Source organism: Podarcis tiliguerta (genome assembly GCF_965153285.1).
Source record: "Podarcis tiliguerta genome assembly, chromosome: 5".
Taxonomy (NCBI): domain Eukaryota; kingdom Metazoa; phylum Chordata; class Lepidosauria; order Squamata; family Lacertidae; genus Podarcis; species Podarcis tiliguerta.
Genome location: NC_139538.1, coordinates 53,664,764 through 53,692,428, shown reverse-complemented (window position 1 = coordinate 53,692,428; position 27,665 = coordinate 53,664,764). Strand labels below are relative to the sequence as shown.

The following is a 27,665-nucleotide window of genomic DNA, read 5'->3' as shown; positions in this document are numbered from 1 at the left end:
CGGGTATGTGTCCATTTTCATTACATGACAAATCTTTGCTTTGTGCTTTACTGTATACTGGGAAAATGGCAAGAATTAAGCCCACTTCACTCAGTACTATGGCGCCACACCTATTCCTCACTATTCTGGAATACCAGACCATGTAAGGAAAGTGAAAAATAGACTTATAATAGAGCCGAAGCAAATATTCTCCTCACCACCTGGCATGAAATTAGAAGTTCTTCTGTCATGGGATGTGCACTGCTGCTGACAGCTATTGACTATATCTCTAATGGAGAAATCTAAATTAAATGAATTCCAAGTGAATTGGTTTGTTCATGTATATTAGCTATCATCATATCCATTATGTTCCTCAATACTATTCATTAAAAGTTGATAGGATCCAAAGGGTTTGAGTTTCTGGCCACTTGCAGGTACTTCAAGTCCTTGAGGTCCTCTGACCTCATGCATTTAAGCATTTCTGCATGCCCCTTTAGCTTTTAAACTATATATTTATTATTGAAATTAGTTCAATTGATGTGCAGTGTACAAAAGCATAAGCAGATGCAAAAACAAACAAACAAATGCACAGGAAGAATTCCATTGCGACTTATCATATGAAAAAATGATTCCCTGCACTGGATGTAAGAAATTCTAATTAAAAGGAGAGAAAAGAGGAAGTTGATTCATGGATTTACAATAGGGACAAATGCAGATCTAGAAGTTAGCACATTTGGGAAATAGTTTGAGGTACCTGAACAGATGACGCTGGCATCTTCCTTATGCTTGCAGTCATGGACCCCCCATCCCTTATGGGGGCAGTCCTTAAGAGAAGATTCATTCCCACTGCACTGTACAGCATCCAGAAGGATGTTGCTGGAGCCTTGACCAAAGTGGGCACTTGTTGGAGCTGAAATGACTTCTCCACAACCAACTTCTTTGCAGACAATGCGAGCATCATCCAAGTCCCATTCATCATCACAGACGGTCCCCCACTCCCCATTATGATAGACTTCAACACGACCCTCACAGCTGTTCTCTCCGTTCACCAGTCTTAGGAAGAAAGGATTTGCTGATGTTCCTGATGGTGCATTCTCTGCAAAAGTTGATGAAGAATGTTACAGGACTATTTCTCATTCTCAGTAATATATAATAATAACATTTGTGGAAAAATGCTAAAACTCCACAATAATACTCACCAGTTGTCACCCTCTGTTCTGTAGATTGTGGAGGTGGAGTTCCTAAATTAAAAAGTGGCCAGATACAATACCAAATATTATAAAACTTGTCTCCATATCATATCACTTTTAAATATGTAATTAAAGTTTTAGACCCTAGCGCTTCAGAATTGTTTGTAAGTGCAAACTCGCCTGTACACCTGTAACTTCACCCTTGCTTTAGTTAAAAAGATAGGTCTGCTGTGAATCTCTTTCTTTCTAAAACAATACAGTGGTACCTCGGTTTTTGAACAGTTTAGTTTCCAAACAACTTGGAACTTGAATGTTGCAATCCCCAAAGTCATTGTTCCGGTTTGCTAACTTTGCTTTGGAAGCTGAACGTGCACCCGAGCTTCCATTTTCACTGTTGTGCTGCTAATTTGTGCCCCCCTTGTAATCAAAGCCTTTCCCTTCCTGTTTTCAGTGTTGCACTGCTAATTTGCACCACCCCCCATTGTAACCAAAGCCTCCCATTTCCGATTGCAGTGTTCTGAGGTGATATTTGGAGCTTATATTTGGTGCTTTTGTTTTTGTTTTTTGTTTTTTTGTTTGTGTGGCTTCTTTGTTTTTGTGATTGTGGCTTGTTCTTCATATTATGATTGATTGATTGATTGATTGATTGATTGTGTGACTGCAGAAATGGATAAAAGCCCTCCATCCAAACAATAACTATCATCAGTGCAGGTAAGAATTTTTTTTTTATCATCTACAGTACTGTCTTATTTATTTTATAGTACAGTACATTGATTATTGCTTTCATTTTATGGATCAATGGTCTCATTAGATGGTAAAATTCCTGTTAAATTGCTGTTTTAGGGGTTGTTTTTAAAAGTCTTGAACAGATTAATCCATTTTGCATTACTTTCTATGGGTAAGCGGGCCTTGGTTTTGGAATGCTTTGGTTATGGAAAAGACTTCTGGAATGGATTAAGTATGAGAACCAAGGCACCACTGTATACAACATAGCTTGAAGAGAGAGATAAAGGAGGTCTAGATATTGGGTAGCCAGATTAATTGACCAATGAAAAGGTGAATTGTGTGCAAGCAGAGAATCTGAAATTAGTGGTACTGTATTGCCATTTGATTGGTTCCTCGTTTCTGCTGCACAATGAGGACCATTCCAGCAGAATTACGCAAGTAATGGCAGCAAGGAGCGCCAATATGTTTTGTTTTGTTTTTAAAGTCAAATGTAAGTCATGCGAATACATACCAGATGTAATGGATGTTTCAGTGGTGGTGATGGGTCCTAAAATGAAAAGAAGAAAGAACAGCATAGACAAAATAATTTCAATGTGTTCAATGCAGATGTAGAAGAGATTCTTTAGAAATAAGCATATACAGAGAAAAACTGGACGTACCTGAGCAGATAACGCTGGCATCTTCCTTATGTTTGCAGTCATGGACTCCCCATCCATTATGAGAACAGTCCTCAAAAGAAGATTCATTTCCTTTGCATTGCACAGCATTCAGGAGAATACTGCCAGAGCCTTGGCCAAAGTGGGCACTTAGTGGGGCTGCAGTGGCTTCTCCGCAACCAAGTTGTTGGCACACAACCTGAGCATCCTTCAAGTCCCAATAGTCATCACAGACAGTTCCCCAGGTCCCATCATGGTGGACTTCAAGGCGACCCTGGCAGCTGTTCTCTCCGTTCACCAGTCTTAGGGAAAAAGGACTTGCCGATGTTCCCGATGGAGCATTCTCTGCAGAGGTTGATGAGGAATGTAAGATTATTTATTGTTTATAGGTAACATTGACAATCATAAAAAAGTTAAAATGCCACATTAATACTTGCCCGTTGTAACACTTTTTTCAGTAGACTGTGGTGGTGGAGTTCCTAATTTAAAAACAAACAAACCAGATACAGTGCCAAATATTTCAAACCTTGTCTCCATATCATATCACTTTTAAATATCTAATTAAAGGTTTGGAAGCTACCCTTCAGGGTTGTTTGTGATGACAAACTAACCTATACACATTTAACCTCTCTTCTGTTATTTTTTTAAAAAAATGCTCAATAAAGAAAATAAAACATCGGTATAGAAGTACTCATAGTATTACAAGTAGAAAACAGTGTATGACTGAACATTATCATTAAACTTATTATTCCAAATTCTCATCCAACAGATCACAGAGTTGTCCTCAGGTATAGCATGCTTACATTTAATCTAATCACCTCACGTAGAACAAACATAAATGTCATTTCTCAGTTTATGGTTTTATAAAAATTCCAATACCCTGCTTGCAGATGCAACTTAAGAGCAAATTACCTTCTGTCTCCTGCATAGTTTGCTGGATTTGCAAATAAGAGAAAACTGCTTTGCTGCAAATTCAGAAGCTACATATAGCACAGAGAAGGGAATGCAGAAACTTAATGCTCATGCCTATTATGCCCATAATTCTGTGTCATAGTTTATAATTTTGGCTGTGTACATTTAAAGAACACACACTACCAGGATCCTTGGGAGTATTGTTTGTTAAGGGTGCTGGGAATTGTAGCACTGTGAGCAGTATATTACTGCTCCCAGGATTCTTTCAGGCAAAATGATCTTTAAATATATGGTTTATATTTACCACCTTATATCTCAGCCTATATCTCAGCGCAGTCTGTGTGTATTTGAAGAGCAACTCAAATTTCATAAATCTTTACAAACCATATATGGCAGACCTTCCAGTGTCTTTGAATTTTCCATGAAATTAATTTATCCTAAGGTAGTGCAGATTCCTCTTATTATTTTAACTGACAATAAGGGAGATACATTGAATCTTTCCACACACACACACACACAGAGAGAGAGAGAGAGAGAGAGAGAGAGAGAGAGAGACAGAATCGCCAGTGGAGAGAGCCAAAGGAAAGTTATGACATCTGATTGGTCCATCACTTCTGCAGTACACTGAGGGCTATTCCAGCAGAATTATGGCAAAAAATGGCAGCATAGAGCGGAAATCCATTTTCTTTTTAAAGGCAAGCTAAATCTAGTACTGAGTGCTCACTGGAAGGACAGATCCTGAAGCTGAGACTCCAATACTTTGGCCACCTCATGAGAAGAGAAGACTCCCTGGAAAAGACCCTGATGTTGGGAAAGATGGAAGGCACAAGGACAAGGGGAAGACAGAGGATGAGATGATTGGACAGTGTTCTCGAAGCTACCAGCATGAGTCTGACCAAAATGCAGGAAGCAGTGGAAGACAGGAGTGCCTGGCGTGCTGTGGTCCATGGGGTCATGAAGAGTCAGACACGACTAAATGACTAAACAACAACAAATCTAGTACATACATACCTGATGTAATGGGTATTTCTGTGGTGGTGAGGGGTCCTAAAAATAGAAAGAAGAAAGAAGAAGAAAGAAGAAGAAGAAAGAAAAAGCTTATTTAAATACGAGAAGACTGAATCTCATAGCTGTATGGTTTTTAGTTATGGTAAAACCTCAGTGAGCAGTTGTGGTTCGAGGACCCGATCCCCGCTTAGTGAAATGACGACACACGGACACGTAATATAAGGTTAATGGGCAATAAAAGGCCACAACTTTATTGATTACAGCAAGTGAAAAGGTATTGGCTTAGGCATTGGATCACGACAATTGACTCCACCCACTCGAAGAGGGGTGAGCCTAAAAAGGGGGTTTATTCACCAGTAGGTGGAGCCTGTTGATGCTAATACAACTATAAGCTCTCCCCTGATGTCACCGAGGGTCGTGCCATGGTCCCCCACCACACAGGCATCGGACAGGATCCACGACCGCCGGATTCCTTTAACGGAATACCCAAAATTGAAGGCGTAGGCGATGGCCACACCTAGCCCTTCCACACACCACAAACACATTCCAATGCCTAACCTACCCACCAATACCAAGAAGGTTGTGACGATTGCTACGAGGTAGACGAAAAAACCACAAGACCTAATGCCAAATGGAAAAAATCCTACCAGGCCCCCTGGACAACCTGGGCGACCAACCTAAGGTCCACAGCAAGGCCAAGAGAAAAAAACCAAAACCCTGAGCTCTAAGGGAGTGGAGGGTGGGTGACTCGCGACGGGAAGGTGGAAAATGAGGCCGCATGGCTGGCGCAGCAGCAAGTTGAGCTGCAAACCCCGCCCCCTCCAAGCCACCCGATTGGGGGCTTACCTGTGGGCGAGGTGCGCCAGCCAGGTGAGTGGGTGGAGCAGGGGGCAACGCCCCCTGCATGAGGCAGACATCGGGTCTCGCCCACAACCCCTCCCCTCTTTGCAAGAGGAGAGGCTCTACCAGAGAGATGTAACCCACCTTTTGGGGTGTGCGATGGTTGCGGCCCAGTACAGCACCACAGTGTGTGGGGTTGGGGCTTGGACTAGATGGCTTTTGGGATCACTTCCAACTCTGTCATTATACTACCTGCAGCTAAACTGTGCATTGGCCTGCAAACCTATGTGCATGTTCCTTCCCCTCCCCCGGGCAAATTTTGCTTTGTGCCATGAGTTTTATTACAGAAATGGCAGCCCCTTTCATATAGCACTATGATCCCAGCTTGAGCATGCCCATATATCTCTTTAGACTGCAGCCTATACATATATTATTATTATTATTAGTTTGATGTGTGTGCAGTTTTCAAATACATGCGTAACCAGATGCATAGAATTGTCAGAAAAACTTCCGCATCGCTTATTAGATGAAATAAGATTCACTGAAGTCAATAGATGATACTTCGGGGGGGGGGGGGGAGTCAAATCATGTCCTTTATATATAGACAGAGTAACTATTATGTTTGCAAATACAGATCTAGACAAGAAGTGTATGTGTATACGGAAAAAAAAATGAGGTACCTGAGCAGATAACGCTGGCATCTTCCTTATGTTTGCAGTCATGAACTCCCCATCCATTATGGGAGCAGTACTCAAAAGAAGATTCATTCCCTTCGCAATGTACTTCATTCAGGAGGATGCTGCCAGAGCCTTGGCCAAAGTGGGCACTTAGCGGGGCTGAAGTGGCTTCTCCACAACCAAGTTGTTGGCACACAACCTGAGCATCCTTCAAGTCCCAACCATCATCACAGACTGTTCCCCAGCTCCCATCATGTTGGACTTCAACACGACCCTGACAGTTGTTCTCTCCATTCACCAGTCTTAGGGAGAAAGGGCTTGCTGATGTTTCTGATGGTGAAATCTCTGCAAAAGGTGATGAAGAATGTTACAAGACTATTCTCAGTTCAGTTATATATAATATTGACAATTGTAAAAAAACAGCAACACCCAAAACTAAAAGCTCATACCCATACTTACCAGTTGTAACACTCTGTTCTGTAGATTGTGGTGGTGGAGTTCCTAATTTAAAAAGAAACAGATACAATACCAAATATTATAAACCTTGTCTCTATATCATATCACTTTTAAATAATCTAATTAATGTTTTTATGACACCCAACTGCTCTCCCCTTTCTGCCCCATGCTGAGGGTCAGTCCAGCAGAATTATACAAAGGAATGGCAGCAGAGAGTGCAAATTTGTTGCTTAAAAAGCAAGATAAATTCAAGTAAATACATACCAGATGTAATGGGTGTTTCTGTGGTAGTTAGAGGTCCTAAAAAATGAAAGAAGGAAGAACAATATAAAAAGAAAGACTGTTTGAACACCAGAAGAGAGAAATGCATAATTCTATGGTTCTTAATTATGACACCTAAGCCAGCAGCTATCAGATAAATTTAATGTTTAGAACTTCATTTGTATTTGGGGTTGTACTCAATGAAGCACTACATAACTCCTACCACAAGTGGAACAACTTCTGCTTGTGCAATGGAACTTTCTTCTCCCCCTCCCACTGTCCACCCCTTAAATCTGTTAGGGGGGTTTCTACAACCACCAAGAGAAGGTTTTATACTTCCTGTCGTTGTTGTTATAAAAAAGATGGACCCTGCACTTAACCTATGTGTATGTTTATGTTCCTTTCATCACCCATAACGTAAACCTTTGCTTTGTGCCATATTACCATACTGAAGAAATGACAGAAAGTGAACCCCTTTCACACATTATGGTCCCAGTATAATTCCTCATTATACTGGGACATCAGATCATTTAGTGAATGTGATAGGGAGGCTGCCGGAGAGGGGAGTTCGCCCTGTGTTCAAGAGATTTATTCCCAGTTTTCCAACACCGTCCGGAAGTATCACCACATAGTGGATGGCCGCCGAACTAGCTGCAGAGTTCGTGTTACGCTCCGAACTACAAGCTATCAAATTACAAACTACAAACAGCTATCCCAAATCTTGCCTCAATCTGGACCTCAGTCTATAGCTGGGTGGAGCTTTCGACTTCCTAAGAGGCATAGTTTTTGAAATAGGAAGAATAACCCTGATTGGTAACAAAGATTTACAAATGGTACTTACTAGAAAGAAACGTAGGGACCTGGGGATAGCGACAAGCCCATTGTTCCAGGAGTGTTATGAGAAACAGAGTAAAATCACGCAATACCTTTTACATACAAGGGACAACGAGAATGGAAATGGAAACGGGCAAAAGATGGCTGAGATGGTTGAGTTGAAGCAGGATGAGGCTCTTCCTTTTCCCTCTGCTGCTCAAGATCACTCAACCTTCTCTAGAGGAATACAGGACACGGAGAATAACAACCAAAATAGAAATACAATGAGCCTGGCCCATGAAATAGTCTTGGCTGAGATATTATCTTCAGAGCTACAGGAAGAAACCCGAAACTCCCAGAAATCCCAGACTTCATCTATGGGCTCCCAGACGGAAAACAATGACTGCTATCCTCAGGACTGGCTGCTCTCTATAAATCTGGATCTGGCAGCTATGAAAAAATACTTAACAATAACAAATGGGCTGCTTCTGACATTAGTGGAAAATTATCCCCTCCAAGCTAAAGGCTCAGAATTTCATGGTGTCAATCCACCAACCACCCCTCAAGAGCCAGAATATACAAAGCAACCAGCGACCAGCAAGTGCACACAAGGATCAGCAGCGGAAAATCATTTACAACAAGGAAAGGACATAGGGTTGTATGTATCTGTCCCTAAAACTGAATTTCCTATTGAAGTAAATCAAAAGAAGCGAGGCATCAGTAAGAGATCCCATAAGAAGAAAGCTGAAATTAAAAAGAAAAGTAAGAACATAAAAATTGCAAGGAAATCTGTTATAAACCGGCGTGCATGTAAAGTATGCTGGAAAAGACTATATAAGCTGATCCCAACAAAATCAAAAACAAACTCTAACAAACCTGCTATACATGGCAGCAGAGAGAACAACAGTGTGGATCCAGGAAAAAAGATCCAGCTGAAGTCTTTGAAAGAAACATCATCGCTGCCTAACAAAACAAGTGAGGAAACGGAATCACTACCCGGGTGCTCTATGCTGAAACCCCAAGGATCCATAAATATTAAAGAAGACTCACCCCATACCATTGATTATGGCAGATCTCAAGATGAGCCAGTAGCAGGGCAAGACTTGCCCCAGGATAAAGGATGGAAACTGATGTTGGCAGATAGGAAGTTAGCATTTCTTAACTACCCGAAGCCAAAGGGCTTCCTTACACAGGAAGAACGCTCGGTGCATTTTGTGAATACTTTAGATGATATGCTGCCAGGGAAAATAAAATTAAAGGACATTACCTCAGTAGATTTCATATTCTACAATGGATACTCTCTGCGAGTGATTGCCTCCTTCAAAGATCAAATCTTGGCTAAATATATATATAGATCAAGACATTTGCTGTTAAAGAAAAGGATAACGGTAACAAGATTCTTTGAAAACAGCACATGTTTGAAATTGTTCCCTGATGAGTTTACGACAGCTGAGATAAGATTTTCTTGTAAACCAAAGGAGGAGAGAGGACACTCAAAAGACAAACTGGAACATACTGAGCAAGGGTCCTTGAAACTAAGACAGGAGATGAGACTGCCTAATGAGGGGACGGATAACTTCTATCCAGAAGAAAAGGCATTAATAAATCAGTTTGGATTGTTGCCTTCCCTTGCCCAATCTGAGATCTTGAGAAGATTGGAGACCCTTAGAAATAAGCTAACAGAGATGAATGCTCAGGAAAAAGTAAGAGAGGAAGAACCGGCAACGGACCAATTAAAGAAAGAGAACCTCTCTGAAAAAGCCAAGACAGACCCCATGAAAGATTACTCTTATAATACCTCTGCAATTGCAGAGATAAACCTGTTAACAACAGATCTAACACAGTGCGCAAGGGACAAACTACCATCTAAGAAGGAAACCATCCTTATGGCAACCATGAAAGACTACCTTTATAATACCTCTGCAGCTGCAGAGATAAACCTGACAGCAACAGATCTAACACAGTGCGTAAGGGACAGCAACAATCTACCATCTAAGAAGGAAACCATCCCTATGACAACCACAACGCGCTCTTGGACCAGCATGAGATACCTGGATGAGGATGAACTTGGTATCAGTCAAATAGAACACCTCAAGGTAGATTCGCCAAAAAAAGGAGTTCTGATCACTAATGTTAGCACGCTGCACCCTTCAATTGACTCCATTGAGTACCTGGGCGACAATACATCTATGGACATTGCCAAAATGAATGAAATCCAACTAACAGATAAAAAGATAGGCCCAAAAAATCTTTTAAAGGCAAATTGACTAAGATCAATGTTTGGCAAGACAACGTGCAACCTTGCCTTGCTAACTTGGAATATTGCAGGTTGGCAAAAGAGGGTTTCTGACCAATCCTTTGCTAAATACATCCAGAGACATGACATTGTGTTTCTCCAGGAGACCTGGAGCACAAGTGAAGTGGAGCTAAATGGTTTTTCTGCGTTCTCCCTCCCAGGTCTTTTAAGTACTAGAGGGGGGCGAGTTAAAGGTGGGTTAGTTACCCTAATCTCAACAAGGCTAAGGGCCATATTTAAAAAACTAGACCCACTAGACCATCTGGCCACAGCTGTGCAAGTACAGTGGAGAACCCACAGCTTGCTGCTGATTAACGTATACCTACCCCCACAAAGAGAGAAAAGATTGATAAGAAACAATTGGGCTCAGTTAGAACAGTATCTTGACAAACTATCAAATCAATTTCCTGATGCCTCTGTAGTGGTGGCAGGCGACCTAAATGCCAGAACTGGACAATCTGATGAGGCTTTGTATGCCCATTTCCACGAAACAGTCCCCATTATAGAGGAAACCCATCCAATACCAGCTAGAGTCTCAAAGGATAAAGGCTGCAATTATGCCGGCTTATGCCTACTACACTTGGTCAACAAGTTGGACTTGGTTATACTAAATGGCCGTACAGAGGGGGAGAAGGTCGGAGAATTCACATTTATATCTAACAATGGCGCCTCCACAATTGACTATATAATCGTGTCGTATGATCTTCAAAACAAAGTTCTGGAATGCAAAGTGGAGGAGCGCTTAGACAGTGACCATCTGCCATTAAGTGCACTCGTAGCTGCGGGAAAGGATTTATCCTGCGCTGAGAAAATCGAGCATTCGAGCCCTACAGCTTTGGAGCTCAGATATTCGCGTATCAGATGGACAGATGAACTGCATAAGGAAATTTCAAGTAGGCTATGCTCAAAGGAATTCCTCACTAAGAGAGAAAACCTCATAACTTCCTCTAGCCATGAACTAAAGATAAATTTATTTCAGGAGTTAATTTCACTCCTTCAAGATTCCCTGAAGGAAAAAAGGAACAGGCCAAGTAGGCAATCTTCAGTATATAAAAATTCCAAACCCTGGTTTGATCAAGAATGTCAGGACATGAAGCTAAACTTACTGAAAAAATACAAGAATTATAGATCTGCCAATTTACCCCAACTCCCCACGGGCTGGTTTGAAGATAAACGAAACTATAAAATTCTGATCAAAAACAAAAAACTCCTGGCACAGAAAAGAGAATGGAAATGCCTAATAGATGCATCCAGAGAGAGAGATTCGGCCACCTTCTGGAGACTGGTAGCAAATGGAGTGCGATCTACTTCCTCAGAAGTGGAGTATACTATACCTGCAGGGACTTGGGAGGCATTTTTCCAATCTTTATATCCAGCTCTGCCTTTGACACAGCCACTAATACAGTGTGCGGCAGGTGATGAGTGGCCCCCGGTGTCGGTTGCGGAGATTAGGAGGCTTATTCAGGCACTCAAACATAGAAAAGCCCCGGGAGCAGATAATATCTCTCCTGAGCTTCTCAAAGCCAATATTGACTGGTGGGCCCCAGTCCTTGCCACCCTTTTCACCAGCATAGATCAAACAGCAATAATACCAGAGGACTGGGGATTGGCAATCATCGTTCCCATATTTAAGAAAGGCTGTAAACTTGATCCAGCCAATTACAGACCAATCAGTCTCTTAGGCATCATCAGCAAACTTTATGCAACTCACTTACGTGAAAAGTTTGCGGACTGGCTGGAACAGGAGCACGTCTTAAAGGAAGCCCAGGCTGGTTTCAGGGCACATAGATCAACTCTAGACCAAGGACTGGTATTGCAACATCTAGTGGAGAAATACACCTCAAAGAAAGGAGGCTCTCTCTATGTAGCCTTTATAGATTTCAAATCAGCTTTCGATTCGATACCCCGGCACAGACTTTGGGAAAAATTAAATGCCACAAACATCGATAGACGTCTTTTGCTTCTTATCCGTAGACTACATGAAAATACTCGGATCCGTGTTAGATGCGACCGTTATGGGAACCTATCAAAGGAAATCCAAAGTTTCCATGGTGTCAAGCAAGGCTGTGTTCTTGCCCCTATTCTATTCAACTTCTATATAAACTCCTTAGTCGGAAAGATGGAGGAAGCAAGTACTCATTCCCCAAACCTAAACAATATACCAATCCCAGTCCTTTTGTACGCAGATGATGCGGCACTTATTTCCTTCTCTTGTGTGGGTCTAAGAAAACTTTTACGAGCTCTTACAGAGTACTGCGAAGCTGAACACCTAATAATAAATTACACTAAATCAAAAATTATGGTGTTCCCCAAGAGAAAACTCCGACATAAATGGAAAATTAATAACCAACCTATTGAGCAAGTAACATCTTTTAGATATCTTGGAATAATTTTTGATGAGAAGGGATCTTGGTGCCATCAGATTAAGAATTCCATTGTAAATGCGCAAAGATCTTTTAGAGCTATCATAAGATTCTTTTACAGAAAAGGAGGTCAATATGTTCCTGCCGCCTCCCAGGTCTTTGTTGCAAAAATACTTCCACAACTGATGTATGGCACCCAGATATTTAATTGCCAAAAACTCAAGTCCCTGGAATCTGTACAAACTAAATTTTACCGCTCCCTACTAGGGTTACCTACCTGTGTCTCCAACACTGCCATTAGGCTGGAGGTAGGTCAACTCCCTATTAATGCCAGGATATGGATCCTGAAGATTCACTTCTGGCTAAAACTCATATTTTTCCCAGTGGGAGTGGCTCCATTGACTTTACTAGACCCGTTCCAGTCTAAATGGAGATTGTCGCTTTATGAAAAATTGAAGGGCCTGGGGCTTTCCCCACAGGAACTTATAGCCGCAGGTTTTGAAAAGGCTAAAATGATGGTGAGCCAGCGAATAGGAGATATAGAGCTTCAGGACCATATGAGCAAGATAGATAAATATCCAGCTATCCAAGATTATGGAAAAGGGTTTAATCTAACCCCATATCTGCTGGATCTACAAATCGCAAAATATAGGCGGGCGTTTACCCTTACCAGATTTGATGTACTGCCATCTGCCTTACTAAAGGGCAGATACGAGGGCACACCCTATGCCGAACGAGTTTGCCCATGTGGTCTGAAGGAGGTGGAAACGGCTTCACATGTGTTGTTACACTGCGACCTCTACGGGGATATCAGGTCACTGTTTATCTCCCCTATCGTTCAGAAATTCCCAGGTCGATCTGAATCTCAGCGGCTGAAAATCCTACTAGGAGATAAAAACCCAGAAGTAACACTGAAAGTGGCCAAGTTTTCTGCGGCCGCGATCAAGCGGAGGGCATTAGTTGTAAAAAAGTAAAAGATCTGACCCTTGGACAAGCCCCCCCCCTTTTTTAAAGTCTACACATATATTGTAGCGCACATATGAGTATATATGTGCGTGTGTGTGGGTGTGTGTGCATATGTGTATTGTTTTTATGTATAATTTTATAACTTTTAATTGACATCATCATTCCCTCGTAAACTACTGTTGTTTTTATGCTTTTTTCTTTTCTTCTGGTCTATGACCGTAATAAACTTATTCATTCATTCATTCAATGTGATAAGCAGTACATTCAGGAAAGACCAGATACATTACTTATTCCCACCATCTGAAATGAGCTCAGGTGACTTTCTGCCACAGGATGTGCACTGCTGCTGACAGTTCTTGATTATGGTTCTAGGGCATAAGGGTGAATCCAAGTGAATCAGTCTACTGGTGGCTATTAGGCATATTACCTGAATGGGGCCTACACCATCATATCGTAGGGTTGCCATATTTCAAGAGGTAAAAATCCAGATACAAAAAGTTGGTGAGGGTTTTTCCAGGGCAATTGCCTGATAGCCCCTGCATCGCTCTGCCACCACTAAGCCCAAGCTGCCCATGCCTGAGCCCTAGCCAGAACCTGGGCCACCCAGGCAAGAGCCTGAGCCTGAACCAGGGCTGCCTGTGCACCAAAAACAACAACAAGCCAAACCCAAATCCAGGACATTTGCTTTAAAATGTAACATTCCCCACAGATGAGCATGTGGGACACCCAAAAGAGGACATGTCTGGGAATTCCCGGACGTATGGCAACCCTATAAAATCCAGTGTGTCACTGAATACTAGTTACCAGCATTTTATGATGCCAAATAAGAATTTCTATCCCCTTGCAGAATATTCTAATAAATGCTCAAAGACTTGTGATCTCATGTGCTTGAGTATGCCCATATCTCTTTCGATTCTAGCCTATAGGTTTATTATTGACATTAGTTCAATGGGTATGCAGACCTCATATAGATTCATAATGCATTGCAAAAAAGGAAACTTGCACAGAAAAACTACAGCAACCTTTTGTAAACATGAAAGAAGATTCCCGGAAGTGCACTGAAGAGAGCATAAAAAGTAAACCATGCTATTACAGTGTAGACACAATAACTTCAATGCGTTTAATGCAGATGTAGAAGAGATGCTTTAGAAATAAGCATATACAGAGTATAACTGGATATACCTGAGCAGATAACACTGGCATCTTCCTTATGTTTGCAGTCATGGACTCCCCATCCATTATGAGAACAGTCCTCAAAAGAAGATTCATTTCCTTTGCATTGTACAGCATTCAGGAGAATACTGCCAGAGCCTTGGCCAAAGTGGGCACTTAGTGGGGCTGCAGTGGCTTCTCCGCAACCAAGTTGTTGGCACACAACCTGAGCATCCTTCAAGTCCCAATAGTCATCACAGACAGTTCCCCAGGTCCCATCATGGTGGACTTCAAGGCGACCCTGGCAGCTGTTCTCTCCATTCACCAGTCTTAGGGAGAAAGGACTTGCCGATGTTTCCAAAGGAGTATTCACTGCAAATGTTGATGAAGAACGTAATAACACTATTCTTTCTCCACTTACATATAATACTGACAACTGCATTTATTTCCACTAAAACCCAGCATCGCTACTTACCTGTTGTAACACTCTGTTCAGTAGATGGAGGTGGTGGAGTTTCTAATTTAAAAAGAAACAGATACAAAGCCAAATATTTTAAACCTTGTCCTATATCATATCACTTTTAAATATCTAATTAAGTTTTTCAAATCTGACTTTGCAGGGTTTCTTGTAAATTGGCCTATAAACCTTTAACTTCAAGTGTTTTGCCTTCAGATATAAGATGTTCATATTTTATCATGTCGCCTCACAAAGAATGAACAAAAAAGTCATGTCTCAGTTTTTTGTTTCAATACAACTCAGAAAATACAATTTGTTATTGTTTTGCAAACCTGGTTTGAATGTAAATTATTGGCTTTTATTTTTGGCGTCAGCTAAAAAGATTTTTCTTTAGACCACCCAACTGAGCTATTTAGTATTGATGAGCATTTTAATCTGTTTTCAGTTTACTGTTGATTTTATATAAAAATAAAGAGGCCTGATAAAAGTGTGTTTGAACTTCCCAACAGCTTTGTTTTCAAATTAATTCATTCTATGGAAGCGCAAACTCTTCCTATTGCTGCTCCATGAATGTGAAAACCAAGGGCAGGAGTTAAAACATGCTATTTTCCCCAGAGAAGAGGGATGTACTGTAAATCTCTTTCTCTTTAAAATAATATGCTAAATAGTATTATTAATGACTGAATGAATTAAATTTGTATATTGTCCTATATCCACAGGTATACAAATAAATAGCCAGAGAGTTAAAGGACGGTATAGATATAGGGTAGCTAGACCAATGAACGAATGAATGGGTGGAAGAAGGGAAATTGCAATATATGCTGCTGTTAGGAAACCCAACTGGACTCACCTTTCTGCCCAACACTGAGAATAATATGAGCAGCATTATACCAAGAATGGTAGCATGGATTAAATCTCTCTCTGTCTCTCTCTGTCTCTCTCTCTTTCTCTCATACACACACCCACACCCACACACCCACACACACAGAGCCAGGTTAATACATACCTGATGTAACGGGTATTTCTGTGGTGGTTATGGGGCCTATAAATGGAAATAAGAAAGCACAGCATAAAAATAAAGTACATTTAAACATTAGAAAAAGGAAGCTCATAGCTGTATGCTTCTTAGTGATGGCACCCCATGAGGTAGATGTCAGAGAGATTTAATGTTTAGAACCTGATTCGTCTAGGTCCTACCTTATGTTACGTATTGAGCAAAGGAACCACCATCTTGACTTGCAAATTCAGCTTCTTAATATTTCAGGTTGTGTCTTTTAAAACATGGAACCTGCCCTTAAACCTATGTCCTACGAATCTCCTTCCCCTCCACAAGCAAATCATGGTGAGCCCCTTTCACTCCACACTATGATCCCATCTAAATCCTCCCTACTTGAGAACATCAGTGTATGTGATGAAAGAGATAAGCAGTAGATTCAGGATACACCAGATGAATTCTTTCGCCACCACCTAGAATAGACTCAGAATACATTCTGCTGCAGGATGTGCACTGCTGCAGACAGGTATTGATCAGGAGAGCGTATACAACAAATTTCATGTGAATTGATCTATCAATGACTATTAGCCTTATTACCTTAATGGAGTTACACCATCAGATTCAGTGTACTACAGAAGTTACTAGAGTTACTGAGTTACAAGAAGTATGTGGAGACAAAGCTATAGACTTTTTGACACTTCACAGGATATTCTAATGGCATTCCAAGAATTGACTTTATGTGCTTAAACATGCTCACATTTGTCTTTAGACTCTAGCCTACACATTTATTACTGAATTCAGTTCCGTGGGTGTGCAGTCCGCACATAAATGCACAATATGATGAAAAACCCAAAAAAACCCTGCACTCCACCATCATTTATCAGATGAAAGAAGATTCCCAGAAGTGAATGGAAGTGAGAGGAAAGAAATAGTGTCCTTACAGTATAGTAAAAACAACAACAAAATAACTGGATATACCTGAGCAGATAACACTGGCATCTTCCTTATGTTTGCAGTCATGGACTCCCCATCCATTATGAGAACAGTCCTCAAAAGAAGATTCATTTCCTTTGCATTGTACAGCATTCAGGAGAATACTGCCAGAGCCTTGGCCAAAGTGGGCACTTAGTGGGGCTGCAGTGGCTTCTCCGCAACCAAGTTGTTGGCACACAACCTGAGCATCCTTCAAGTCCCAATAGTCATCACAGACAGTTCCCCAGGTCCCATCATGGTGGACTTCAAGGCGACCCTGGCAGCTGTTCTCTCCATTCACCAGTCTTAGGGAGAAAGGACTTGCCGATGTTTCCAAAGGAGAATTTGCTGCAGAAGATGATGAAGAACGTAACAACACTATTCTTTCTTCAGTTATAAATAATACTGACAATTGCATTAAAAAAACTAAAACGGAGTACCAGTCCTTACCTGTTGTGATACTCTGTACAGTAGATTGAGGTGGTGAAGTTCCTGATTAAAAAAGAAACATATCTAATACCCAATATTATACACCTTGTCTTCATATTGTATCACCTTTAAATATTAGGGCTGCTTGTAACTGCAAACTGGCCTATACACATTCAACCTTTGTTTAATAAATAGATCACTGCGTTGTCTCCAGATATAACATGAATATGATTTATCTTGCCGCCTGTCATAGATCAAATGAAGTCATGTTTCTGTAGTTTCATCAGAACTCAGAAAATCCAATATGTTCTTGGTTTGCAAACCTTATTTGATTGCATATCATGGGTGCATTCAGATGTACGAAAAATTGTGTCATTTCTGCACATTCCTACTTTAATTCCTCCATGATTTACCCATGAAAATGGCAGGAAAGAACTATATGCTGATATACTGCCTCAATTTTGGTTACTTTACTTTTGCATTTTTCTGGGAAAATGTCCCCCCCCCCCCCGGAAGCAATTAACACGGAAATGAGCACTAAACACCTGATATATTCTACTAGATTTCTGGAAGTGGTTTTTTATATATATTCTGCAAAAACTCAACTATAATTTGAAAATCAACAGATAAGGAAATGGAATGCACTGTCTTGTGAATGCAGCCTATGTTTTACCCCAGCCACAGTTTGCTGGATTTGAACATAATGAAAAACCATGGTTTGCTGCAAATTCAGAATTTGCCTATATAGTGGAAGGAAGAATACAAAAGGTCAAGGCTCATGACCAGGCAGCTTTTTTAAAAAATGAATTTTTATTAAATATTTTTTTGGTTTACAAAAGTATGTGCAATCTCTCTCTCTCTCTCTCTTCAAGTAACATTTTTCACAGATCAGTTTTGTTTGCTGAGACATTAGGAAGAAAAGGGGGAGAGAGGTGGAGAGGGGAGAGGTGAGTGGGTCGGGTGGCGATGTTTCTATTTTACTTAGTATATGTGTGGTTTTTTGTCAGCGCCGCTTGTACAGGTTCTTTGCTATTCACTTGTGTTCCTTGGGTGGTGAGAGAGGTTGGGGTTGGTTGGCCTAGGGTATGGTTGTTCATTTGTGATTGGCTGTGGTGATCTTTGTTTTCATGTGTGAGTGGGGTGTGTGTTTTTTTGGGGGTCAGGTTAGCCATATTGATTTGTATGCTGTTGTTGGATTTTTGTCATTGTCCTGTTGGGCTGTGTATGTGACGAAGGGGAGCCATACCAGGGTAAAGGTGTCTTCTTCTATTTGCCCCCATGTCAGTTTTAGTTTATTGGTTAATTTATCTAGTAAGGCTGTTTCCCATACTATTTGGTACCATTGGTCCATGCTTACTCCTGACAAGTCTCTCCAGTGTCTGGCTATGATGCTTCTGGGCGCTGAGAGTAAGTGGGTTACCAGGCAGCTTTATTTATATTTTAAAAAGCAACATAAAGTAAATACATACCAGATGTGATGGGTTCTACTGTAGTGGTTATAGGTTCTAAAATTGGAAAGAATGTGTTAGAAGCTCCAAAAATTAGAAAGGAGAAAGCACAGCATAAAAGAAATTCCATTTAAACACTAGAATCGAGAAACCCATAGTTACCAGGTGTGGTGGGTACTTCTGCGGTGGTTAGAGGCTCTAAAAATTAGAAAGAACAGGTTAGATGCTCTAAAAACTAAGAAGGAGGAAAGCAGTGGAGGTAGAATAAAGCTATCAGGATTAGCAGCCATAAATAACCCCATGATTCCTCACAACAGTGGAATCTCTGTTCATTTAATGGTCATGCCAAGGAAGGTACTACTTTGTATGACCCATTTTGAAATCATATGAGTTGCTGAAATAAGCAGTAGTGATAGCTGTTAATTATGGGTTTAAATAATTTTAATTATTTGTAATTATAACAGTATTTCTAAACCACTAACTCATTCCAAAACACACACACACACACACACACACACACACACACACACACGGCAGTATTCAGTAAAACTCCAACTGAATCAGTCTACTATCAGTGCCTGCTACCCATCTTAACCTGCTACAGCCTATATTTTCAGATGCAGAATACCTCTGAATACCTCCTATTTGCCATTTATTTACTTGGACCTGCACCCCGACCTGCTCTTCTCTGCTCCCTGCTGCTATTCCCACTCTCCTTTTCCAACCCCATGGCAACCCCACGGATGGGGAACCATTTTGCAAGGACAAATCTGACAGCTGGGAGGGCTGTCCACCTGCCAATCAAATGGTATCACAAATGACATAATGGTTTGAAATCTGGAAGCCAGGGCTATTCTTCAGGCTGTTCTGGTGCTAGCAGTGTGTGCAACCCAAAGAGCCATAGGTGTAGCTTCTGTCCTCTCACAAAACCTTCTAAAGGCCCTCCAAGACTGCACTTAGGCACCCACACATTGGCCTTTGGATTCTGTCCTCTGGGTTTATTATTAAAATTAGTTCAAAGGGTGTGCAGTCTTCAAATAAAGGGATAATACTGGATGAAGGGGAAGCATGGAAAGCTTCAGCACCATTTCCCAGATGAAATAAGATTCTCTGTAATGGATGGAGGAGTTTCCAGTATAAAAAGAGCCTAATCATGTTCTTACAATACAAGCCATTGTATTTACATCAACAATTTATATACCGCAGTATACAATGAGGTTACCAAATAGATAGAAAAGATTGAATCAGCTCAAATAACTACTATACAGTGGTACCACGGTTTTTGAATTTCTCCATTGATGAACGTTTTGGTTTTTGAACTCTGTAAACCCAGAAGTAAAGGTTTCTGTTTTCGAACACTTTTCAGAAGTTGAACGTGCCATGCGGCTTCCGTACTGAGTTTTCAGGAAGTAAATGCTTCCAGAAGCAAATGCTTCGGTTTTCAAACGTTTAGGAACTCGAATGGTCTTCCGGAACAGATTACATTCGAAAACTGAGGTATCACTGTCTTTGCCAATGCAGATCGAGAAGCTATGCTGGAAAAATCAACACATATGGAAAAGAGTTTGAGGTACCTGAGCAGATGACGCTGGCATCTTCCTTATGTTTGCAGTCATGGACCCCCCATCCCTTATGGGAGCAGTCCTTAAGAGAAGATTCATCCCCACTGCACTGTACAGCATCCAGAAGGATGCTGCCGGAGCCTTGACCAAAGTGGGCACTTAGTGGGGCTGCAGTAGCTTCTCCGCAACCAACTTCTTTGCAGACAATGCGAGCATCATTAATGTCCCATTCATCATCACAGATGGTCCCCCACTCCCCATTATGATAGACTTCAACACGACCCTCACAGCTGTTCTCTCCATTCACCAGTCTTAGGAAGAAAGGATTTGCTGATGTTCCTGATGGCGAAGTCTCTGCAAAAGGTGATGAAGAATGTGACAAGACTGTTTCTCATTTAATAATATGTAATCTTGACAATTGTAGACCAATGTAAAAAAAAAAGAGAGAAAAACAATCAATCCTTAACATCACCACCACCACCTTTTTGTGACTGATGGGGCTCAATAATTTTCAGCCTACTCTGAGGATGCCAAACCCTTTTGTAGACACTTTACCTTGTGATGGGAGTCTTTACTAATCTAGGCTCATTTAATGGATTCAAAAGGGGGGAAAGAACAAGGAAAGCATTACCCGAGGTGCTAGGAACTTCAGTGACAACAGAGGGAGCTATTGCAGCAAAATAAAAGAGTAACCATTAAACAAAATAGTTGAAAATCAGACATTTCTGTGGCTGATTCCAATATACTTGAAGCGGTATTATGATAATTTCCTTACTGGGTGTTTATACCCCTTCTAAATGCATGAGCTCAGGATACAATATGTTCTCCTTTCATCAGATTGTACATCTATTTACCTGAATTCAAGGTTCCTGAAGTGTTTTGAAATTTTCCTCTTGTGGCACAATGTATGTATGGGGTTGTTCTGTGGTCACCATTCTGATACCAAAAATAAAATTTGCAACTACTAGAAAATCCTCCCCTCTCTCCTAATCAAATGTAGATTGTGTCAAGAAGCAGAGCAGCATACAGAACAATGGTAGTAAGGAAATTTTGTGCATGTATTTTATGGCATGCAATGATTCTCATGTCACTTCTACATGTACCTATATAAGGTTGACCACATATATCCCAAGAGGAGCTGGAAACCTCTGGGTCTGTTTTGTTGGGCAGCACATGTGTAAATCCAAACCATAAACCAGTTTTGTAGCAGACATATTAACTGTTTGCAGACAGCAGCTTCCAGCAAAACTTGGCATCGCATCACACGTTGCAGAGCTGGCAAACACACCATGCATCAGATGCAGGGCTCTGCATGATGCTGAGCAAAAATAAATGCATTAGTTACCTCATATCTTTCTGGGTTCACAGCAAAATCACATGGTTAACATGTGGGGGATGTGCTGATCTGTAATGTGTGACTTGCTTGTTACTTGAACTCATTAATCTTCTCATCTTCCATTGTGATTAGCAGAGGTCAGTAAAGAGATTCAGTCCCTATGTAAGTTACAAATGCACAGTAGACACCCACCCTGATTGGATATGCCCTAATCGTGCTTTTTGTCTTTCTCTGATTTTGTCTATCTATTAAATTTAAATAATTGAGTTAAGCCTCCCAGGACCATGCACAGAGGTAAGACTAATTTTCTCAGACTGTTGTGTACCTCCTTGAGTTGTGGTTGGCATCTCAGGAGTAACCGTTTCCTCAGTTGTGCTTATTGCTTGGGTGGTTCCTTCTGTTGTCAGCAATGTTGCAGTGGTTCCTTCTGGTGTTGTTGAATATGTGTGAGCTGTCAAGAGACGAAAATAATTTTGAGTTTCATAAAGATAAAGTCCAGAAGTGATAACTTTTGGATTGTGTCTATGCACAAAGATAGCATTTTTGGTGCAGCTCCAGGATGGAAAGAACAGATTCTTCTCACAGTTTCCATGTCCTTGAGTGATGTCAACTTTGTGGAGTGGATAGACTAGGACTGGGGAGACCCACAATAAAATCCCCACTAAGTTATGGAGCTCATTGGGTAATCTTGGACCAGTCTTTCACTCTAACCTACCTCACATGGTGGAAAAAGAGGGTGGAAAAGAATGTGTCTCATCTCAAGCTCTTTGGAGCACACATTGGATATAAATGGAATAACTTAGTAAATTAACTGGACATTTAACAAGGACTCAAAGGGCAGTCCTGGAAACTTGGAACATGTAGCACTTCATGTAGCTTCTCAAGACTTCTTTCCATCTGAAAAGCAGCATCTCCTACTACCTGACAAGCCAATCTATGAACTTGAAACAGCCATAGGAGGAAAATAAATATTCTTCAAGAAGCCTTGGGCAAGCATGGAAGGACTTGCATGCTGCCATGAGGCTCGTTGGCTCTTGCAAATTATTTTTGTAATATTTCTTTTTTAAATGTCAGACCTTTTTGTACAGCCCCCCCCCATTGTACTGCTGTCATACTTTCACTACTGTTATGCTAATTCAAAGAAGCACCCTGTGTTGAGAGCCACTTTTGTTAGCATGGAGTGTACCATTGATGTGATGAATGGCAAATCACCATGTTAAATGCAACTATTCAACTCCCATCACCAAGCGTTATAGTGGTATGGAAAACGATTGTTCGTTTCATTAAAGAACTGTTTAGATGTCATGTGTGTAGTGCAATCAACAGTGCAAAAATAAAATGAAAGACAACCCCCAACCCTCAGTCATGTGCAGAGTGCTTGTATGAATAACCCCCTATGGGCTGTTCCAAGAAGTTCAGTGCTGTGGCTTTAGTGCTTAAATTGTAAGGGGGAAAGGTGTTGGGAGCCCTAGCTTGCCTAGATGAGTCCTTTGGACCTAAAAGCATGACTTTTTAGTTCTCAAAGTTTGAGAACTATCTTTCTTTGGTTATTTAGTAGTAATGGGAAAACACACTGTGCATGCTCAGAGGTATTTTCATCCCTGTGTTTACTTTATACGTTCCAGACCTGATCCATGGTAGTGATCATCTGGGCTCTCACAGACCACATTTACCTGAACAAATAACACCTGCATCTTCACTGTGATTGCAGTTAGTATTATATAATCCTTGATGGTAGCATTCTCCCAGACTTGTCTCATTTCCATCACAATCCACATTGTCCAGAACAATATCTCCTGTGCCTTGGCCAAAAGGAGCACCTCTCAGAGCCGAGACGGCTTCACCGCAACCAAGTTGCTGGCATACAACAGTTGCAGCTCTTAGATTCCAGGTGTCATCACACACTGTTCCCCATTGGCCGTCAGAAAGCACTTCAACGCGGCCTTCGCAGCTTGAGCTTCCGCTGGCCAACTGGACAGGCAAGTAACCTGTTGAAGACACAAACAGCAGGAATGTTGAACTGTAAATCAGATGGAGGCATTTGGCATGAAAAGGAAGCCTGCTAGGATTATTTGCATTCCCAAGTTTCCAACAGGGAAATCCTAGTAGCCAGTTTCAAACCTGATGCCACTCCAGGTGTGGCGGAGATGGGTATGATTTGCACAGTGCTATAATAGGGAGATTCTATAGCCAAGAGATTATGCAATTTAGGGTTTTGTTTCACTTTCCTCCCACGGTACTTGAGCACAAGATGTAAAATGGCCCTTCTGTGATCATCATGTGCCCTCTGCATGAGGAAGGACACGCTTGGACCAAAGCCATTGCAGTTTCACAAATACCATACAGTTTGGCATACTCTTCAGGTACAGAACACAAAAGAGACACTGTTCCTGGAGGGCTTACAATCTGCATCAGACAAAAAAGCAGGGAGAAAAGTTAGAGAAAGAAAGAGAGTGGGGAGAGAAAAGTCATGTAGAAATGGAGAAGTTGAAAAAGAGAAGCAAAAGGAGCAGGAAATGCTTTTGCTAAAGAGGTTACTGTGAAAGGCCTGGAAGAAAAGGAATTACTCTGACGATGGGAGCAGGTCATTTAGCACTGTGCATTGTGGGCATGATGACAAAAGATAGGACAAAGTAACAGGGGGGAATACAGCTTACGCCAACAAGCAGAAACAAAGCAGATTGTTATCACTACCATGGAGAGCAGAATAGCCCTACTCCTTTAGGGATATTTTCACTCTTCACAGCCAAGGCATAACAAGAGCTCATCATGGGAAAGTGAAGTGTGGTTGGAGTGGGTGTTTTCTTCTTTCACTTCCAAGTGAAAGAAGACTTGCAAGAAGAAAATAATAAAAAAAGAACTGTATGGCATGAATGATATCAGGCATGAATGATATTATCACTACCACCCCCTAGAGCAAGGATGAATCCAACTAACATAAGCCCTAGCCAGCATAGCCAGTGGCCAGCGATAATGCGAGCTGTCATCCAACAATTAATGGAAGGTCACAAATTCCCCTGTCCCTTCCCAGGATGTAATTGAAATCCCACTGGTTGCAACCTAGAAAGGAACATCCAACAATCTGGTGAATACTTTTGCCTATGCCACAAATAAACAGACTCACCTGTTGGTTGATCTCCAGCATCTGTAAATAAAGAAACAGAAATTGTTATGGTTACTGAACTGTATCTGTGCAAAAATCACAGTGCTGTTAATATGTGATTTTAATGAAAATCCTTCTAGTTAAGCATGCTGCCCTGATACCTTTTGTACTCTCATGTTGCATTGATGAACATGATCCCTTGGGGTTGTGATTAGTGTCATGTAGTTGTGCATTGCTGTGTATTGTATTGTTGAATTTTTTATTCATTCTTATTACAAAAGTGAAATAAACACATGTGTCATTGATACTTAGGTTAACTGAATTATATAACTATCAAGACATAGAGTTAACCTTTCTGCTGTCTCTTGCTTGCAACTCCCCACCCTTAATGAATAGTCAGTGTCATTAGAGATTACAAGTCTGTCATAGCTCAGTTCCAGATGAATTCGTTTTTCTGTGCCCTATTCCATCAAAATATCTGCTTCCTTGGGAGATCTCAGCTTCCATAACAGTAAAAGAGTTTAGTACTGGTCATGCTTGATCTGCTTGTGCATTGAAAGCTATGCTCTTTGATTCTCAGGCAGTCATGCAAATATTCTAATTGTCCACAGTCATTTGTTCTGTATGCAACATAACCCTATTCAAATTGCATTCCCAATTATTTAACTCTCTGATTCTTCAAATTGTATTACTCCCAAACCACCATAATAAATGGAAATTGTGTTGTGCCTATAGTAGGTGGTTTGTCTGAAGCACTCGGCTTGCAACCAGGGATGGGCAAATTCATCATTTTTCAGTCCCTCATTTTTCCAGTAATAAGTTCAATTCTCCACTTTGCCACATCAGCACACACACACACACACATATATATTCTCATGAAAATCCACCAGCATATTAGTGTGAATTTCTCCTAATATATACATTGTTGTATGCAGTTTCACTTGATATACACAATTTTTCAAGGCATTTTCTCAAAATATAATGGTTGTTTGGATGTCATTTTAGCTAATATATGCATTTTTATGCACACTTTGCCCGGTATATTTTTGTTTTTACATATTTCTTGGTGACAGAACAGTATTCCAAAGTTGAAGAAGCACAAGTTTCATAAAAGAGCTGCTTTTTGGTTTGCATATTGTTTCAGAAAATGTGAATTACTTGGTTTTCCCATTCAAATTGAATCTAATTTCTTCCCCATCCCTACTTGTAACATCATTCTTTGATGTGTTTGAAGTTTGTTTGCAATTGAAAAACCCTACATAGTGTACTGAGAGATGTTACCTGAGCAGACGACACTGATGTCTTCATTGTGCCCACAGTCATTTACCAACCATGTAGCATGAGGACAGTCCCAGAGGTAGAGTTCACTTCCTGTGCAGTTCACATCGTCCAGGAGTATGGGCCCAGCTCCTCGGCCAAAATAAGACCACCCATACACCGTGGTTGCCTCTCCACAATCAAGTTGTCTGCACACTACATGTGCATTTGTCTTATCAAAGTTGTCATCGCAAACAGTCCCCCAAGTTCCTTCGTAGTTGACCTCAACTCTCCCAACACACTTGTTCCATCCATTCACTAAACGCAACTGCTGAGCACCTTTGTAAAACAAAAAACCCAAAATGGTTGTTAAGTTAAATGCAAGTATACCAGCTCTATAATGTTCTGTATTATAAGGAAACATAAAGTCTGCAAGTTTATTGAGTGTTTGGGAGCAGTGCAGGAGATGGTGGATACATACAAGTTTTATGATGTCTTAATTCCTGGGAGAACTTATTTTACCCACATAAATCTGTAGACAGGATTCCACAGGAGCAATTTTGTGAACTTCATTAACAATCTAAACGGACAGATTCTACCTCCCCCCACCAACGTACAGCCTGATCATCAACGACTCCTTGATACATATTCATCTGACCCAAATCTATTTCTCGACTCACAATTGCTACCCTTTAAAATAGCCTTTCTTTAAACATCAACACACTGCTAAGGCTTTTATGCAGATTCATGGGTAATGTGTAATTTGCTCTTGGGAATCACCAGTGAACTTGAGAACGTGAGACACACTCCTAATAGTTAAGACACATAAATTTGGCCTCCGGTAGCTTTCGTCTGTTCACAGAAGGCTTTTGATCCAGTGGAGAAATCACACTGGTGAAATAGATGAGGAGACCCCCCCCCCCATTCTTTCTTCATGATTTCCTCCCAAAATCTGGAGGGCTGGAGGAACCTCTGGAAGAGTACGGCTGCAGGAGGAAGGAGGAATTGGTAAAAAAATTACTCCCTTCTTCCTTCCATTGGTGGGAGCATCCTGGGCAGAATTCTGCTTTGGAATTGTTACTGCCAGTTGAGGGTAAGTCTGAGTACAACCCAGTTTGCCTGAATAATCAGTTTTTATAATACATATCCTTGGACTTTTCATCCTTGGAGTTCTATCCCTTTGTTCCTGTATGCCCATGGAACCAAGAGATAAAATTTAATCATAGTTTTAGTAGACTTAATTGCTTAGTGGTTTCCTGCACAGTTGAATAGGCTCAGCTGCCTACCAGTTTCATGCCAGCCCACTTTTGCTGGGATTTAAGCAGAGAAGCAACCCATCCCCAAGCCCAAGGCAATATAAGCACAGTACCTGATTCATGCAGGAGAGCAGAAGGTATCAACACCATCCAAAATAAGCGTATCTGGGCACCCATGTTTCGGGTGGGTTTCTGCTAAAATAAAGAAATGGTGAATTTCAGAATTTATAAGCATTCTAATCTGCTCCGGAAAGCATGTGGTTTGCAATTTGATCTTTCTTCTTGAACTCCCAGATCTATGTCACGGAAGTCCGGGATATTTTCATTTCACAATCCATATCCCTGGAAATAGACAGTTACTGATTATTATTGCTTTGGAGAAGCCAGTGGGAACATCAGTGCCCAACACTCAATAAATCACATATAATGCCATCTGATTTAACTGCTCCAGGAAATACTAGTGTTTCCCCCCAGAGGTAATGGTGTTGTTTAATCTGCTTTCCAAATACCAGCATGTTATCCTAGATGTAGAGATAGAGTGCTCAGGGGAGAAAAG

General features: G+C 41.0%; 2 protein-coding genes across 2 annotated transcripts in view; both read right to left on the bottom strand.

The window, feature by feature from the left end:
* LOC310677867 (scavenger receptor cysteine-rich domain-containing protein DMBT1-like) overlaps positions 1–21,907 on the bottom strand; it is a 38,429-nt gene extending 16,522 nt beyond the window's left edge. The window contains exons 1-17 of the mRNA XM_083441048.1: positions 21,819–21,907; positions 20,170–20,511; positions 18,758–18,793; positions 18,617–18,652; positions 17,169–17,210; positions 16,725–17,066; positions 15,759–15,794; positions 14,771–14,812; positions 14,326–14,667; positions 6,709–6,744; positions 6,448–6,489; positions 5,992–6,333; positions 4,475–4,510; positions 2,555–2,896; positions 2,407–2,442; positions 1,179–1,220; positions 734–1,075 (exon numbers count right to left, since the gene is read on the bottom strand). Of these exons, the coding sequence (XP_083297174.1) occupies positions 734–1,075; positions 1,179–1,220; positions 2,407–2,442; positions 2,555–2,896; positions 4,475–4,510; positions 5,992–6,333; positions 6,448–6,489; positions 6,709–6,744; positions 14,326–14,667; positions 14,771–14,812; positions 15,759–15,794; positions 16,725–17,066; positions 17,169–17,210; positions 18,617–18,652; positions 18,758–18,793; positions 20,170–20,511; positions 21,819–21,840 (2,458 nt within the window). The 5' untranslated portion in view covers positions 21,841–21,907. The remainder of the gene's footprint in view (positions 1–733; positions 1,076–1,178; positions 1,221–2,406; positions 2,443–2,554; positions 2,897–4,474; positions 4,511–5,991; positions 6,334–6,447; positions 6,490–6,708; positions 6,745–14,325; positions 14,668–14,770; positions 14,813–15,758; positions 15,795–16,724; positions 17,067–17,168; positions 17,211–18,616; positions 18,653–18,757; positions 18,794–20,169; positions 20,512–21,818) is intronic.
* A 1,242-nt stretch (positions 21,908–23,149) lies between these two features.
* On the bottom strand, positions 23,150–27,324 carry LOC310677866 (scavenger receptor cysteine-rich domain-containing protein DMBT1-like; the record flags this gene model as incomplete). The annotated part of the gene is made up of 4 exons (XM_083441047.1): positions 27,223–27,324; positions 25,878–26,192; positions 24,618–24,638; positions 23,150–23,481 (listed from the first exon to the last, which is right to left on the bottom strand). Exons 1-4 carry the CDS (start codon positions 27,284–27,286, stop codon positions 23,150–23,152), a joined length of 732 nt encoding a protein of 243 aa, XP_083297173.1. The 5' UTR covers positions 27,287–27,324.
* Positions 27,325–27,665: the final 341 nt, after the last annotated feature.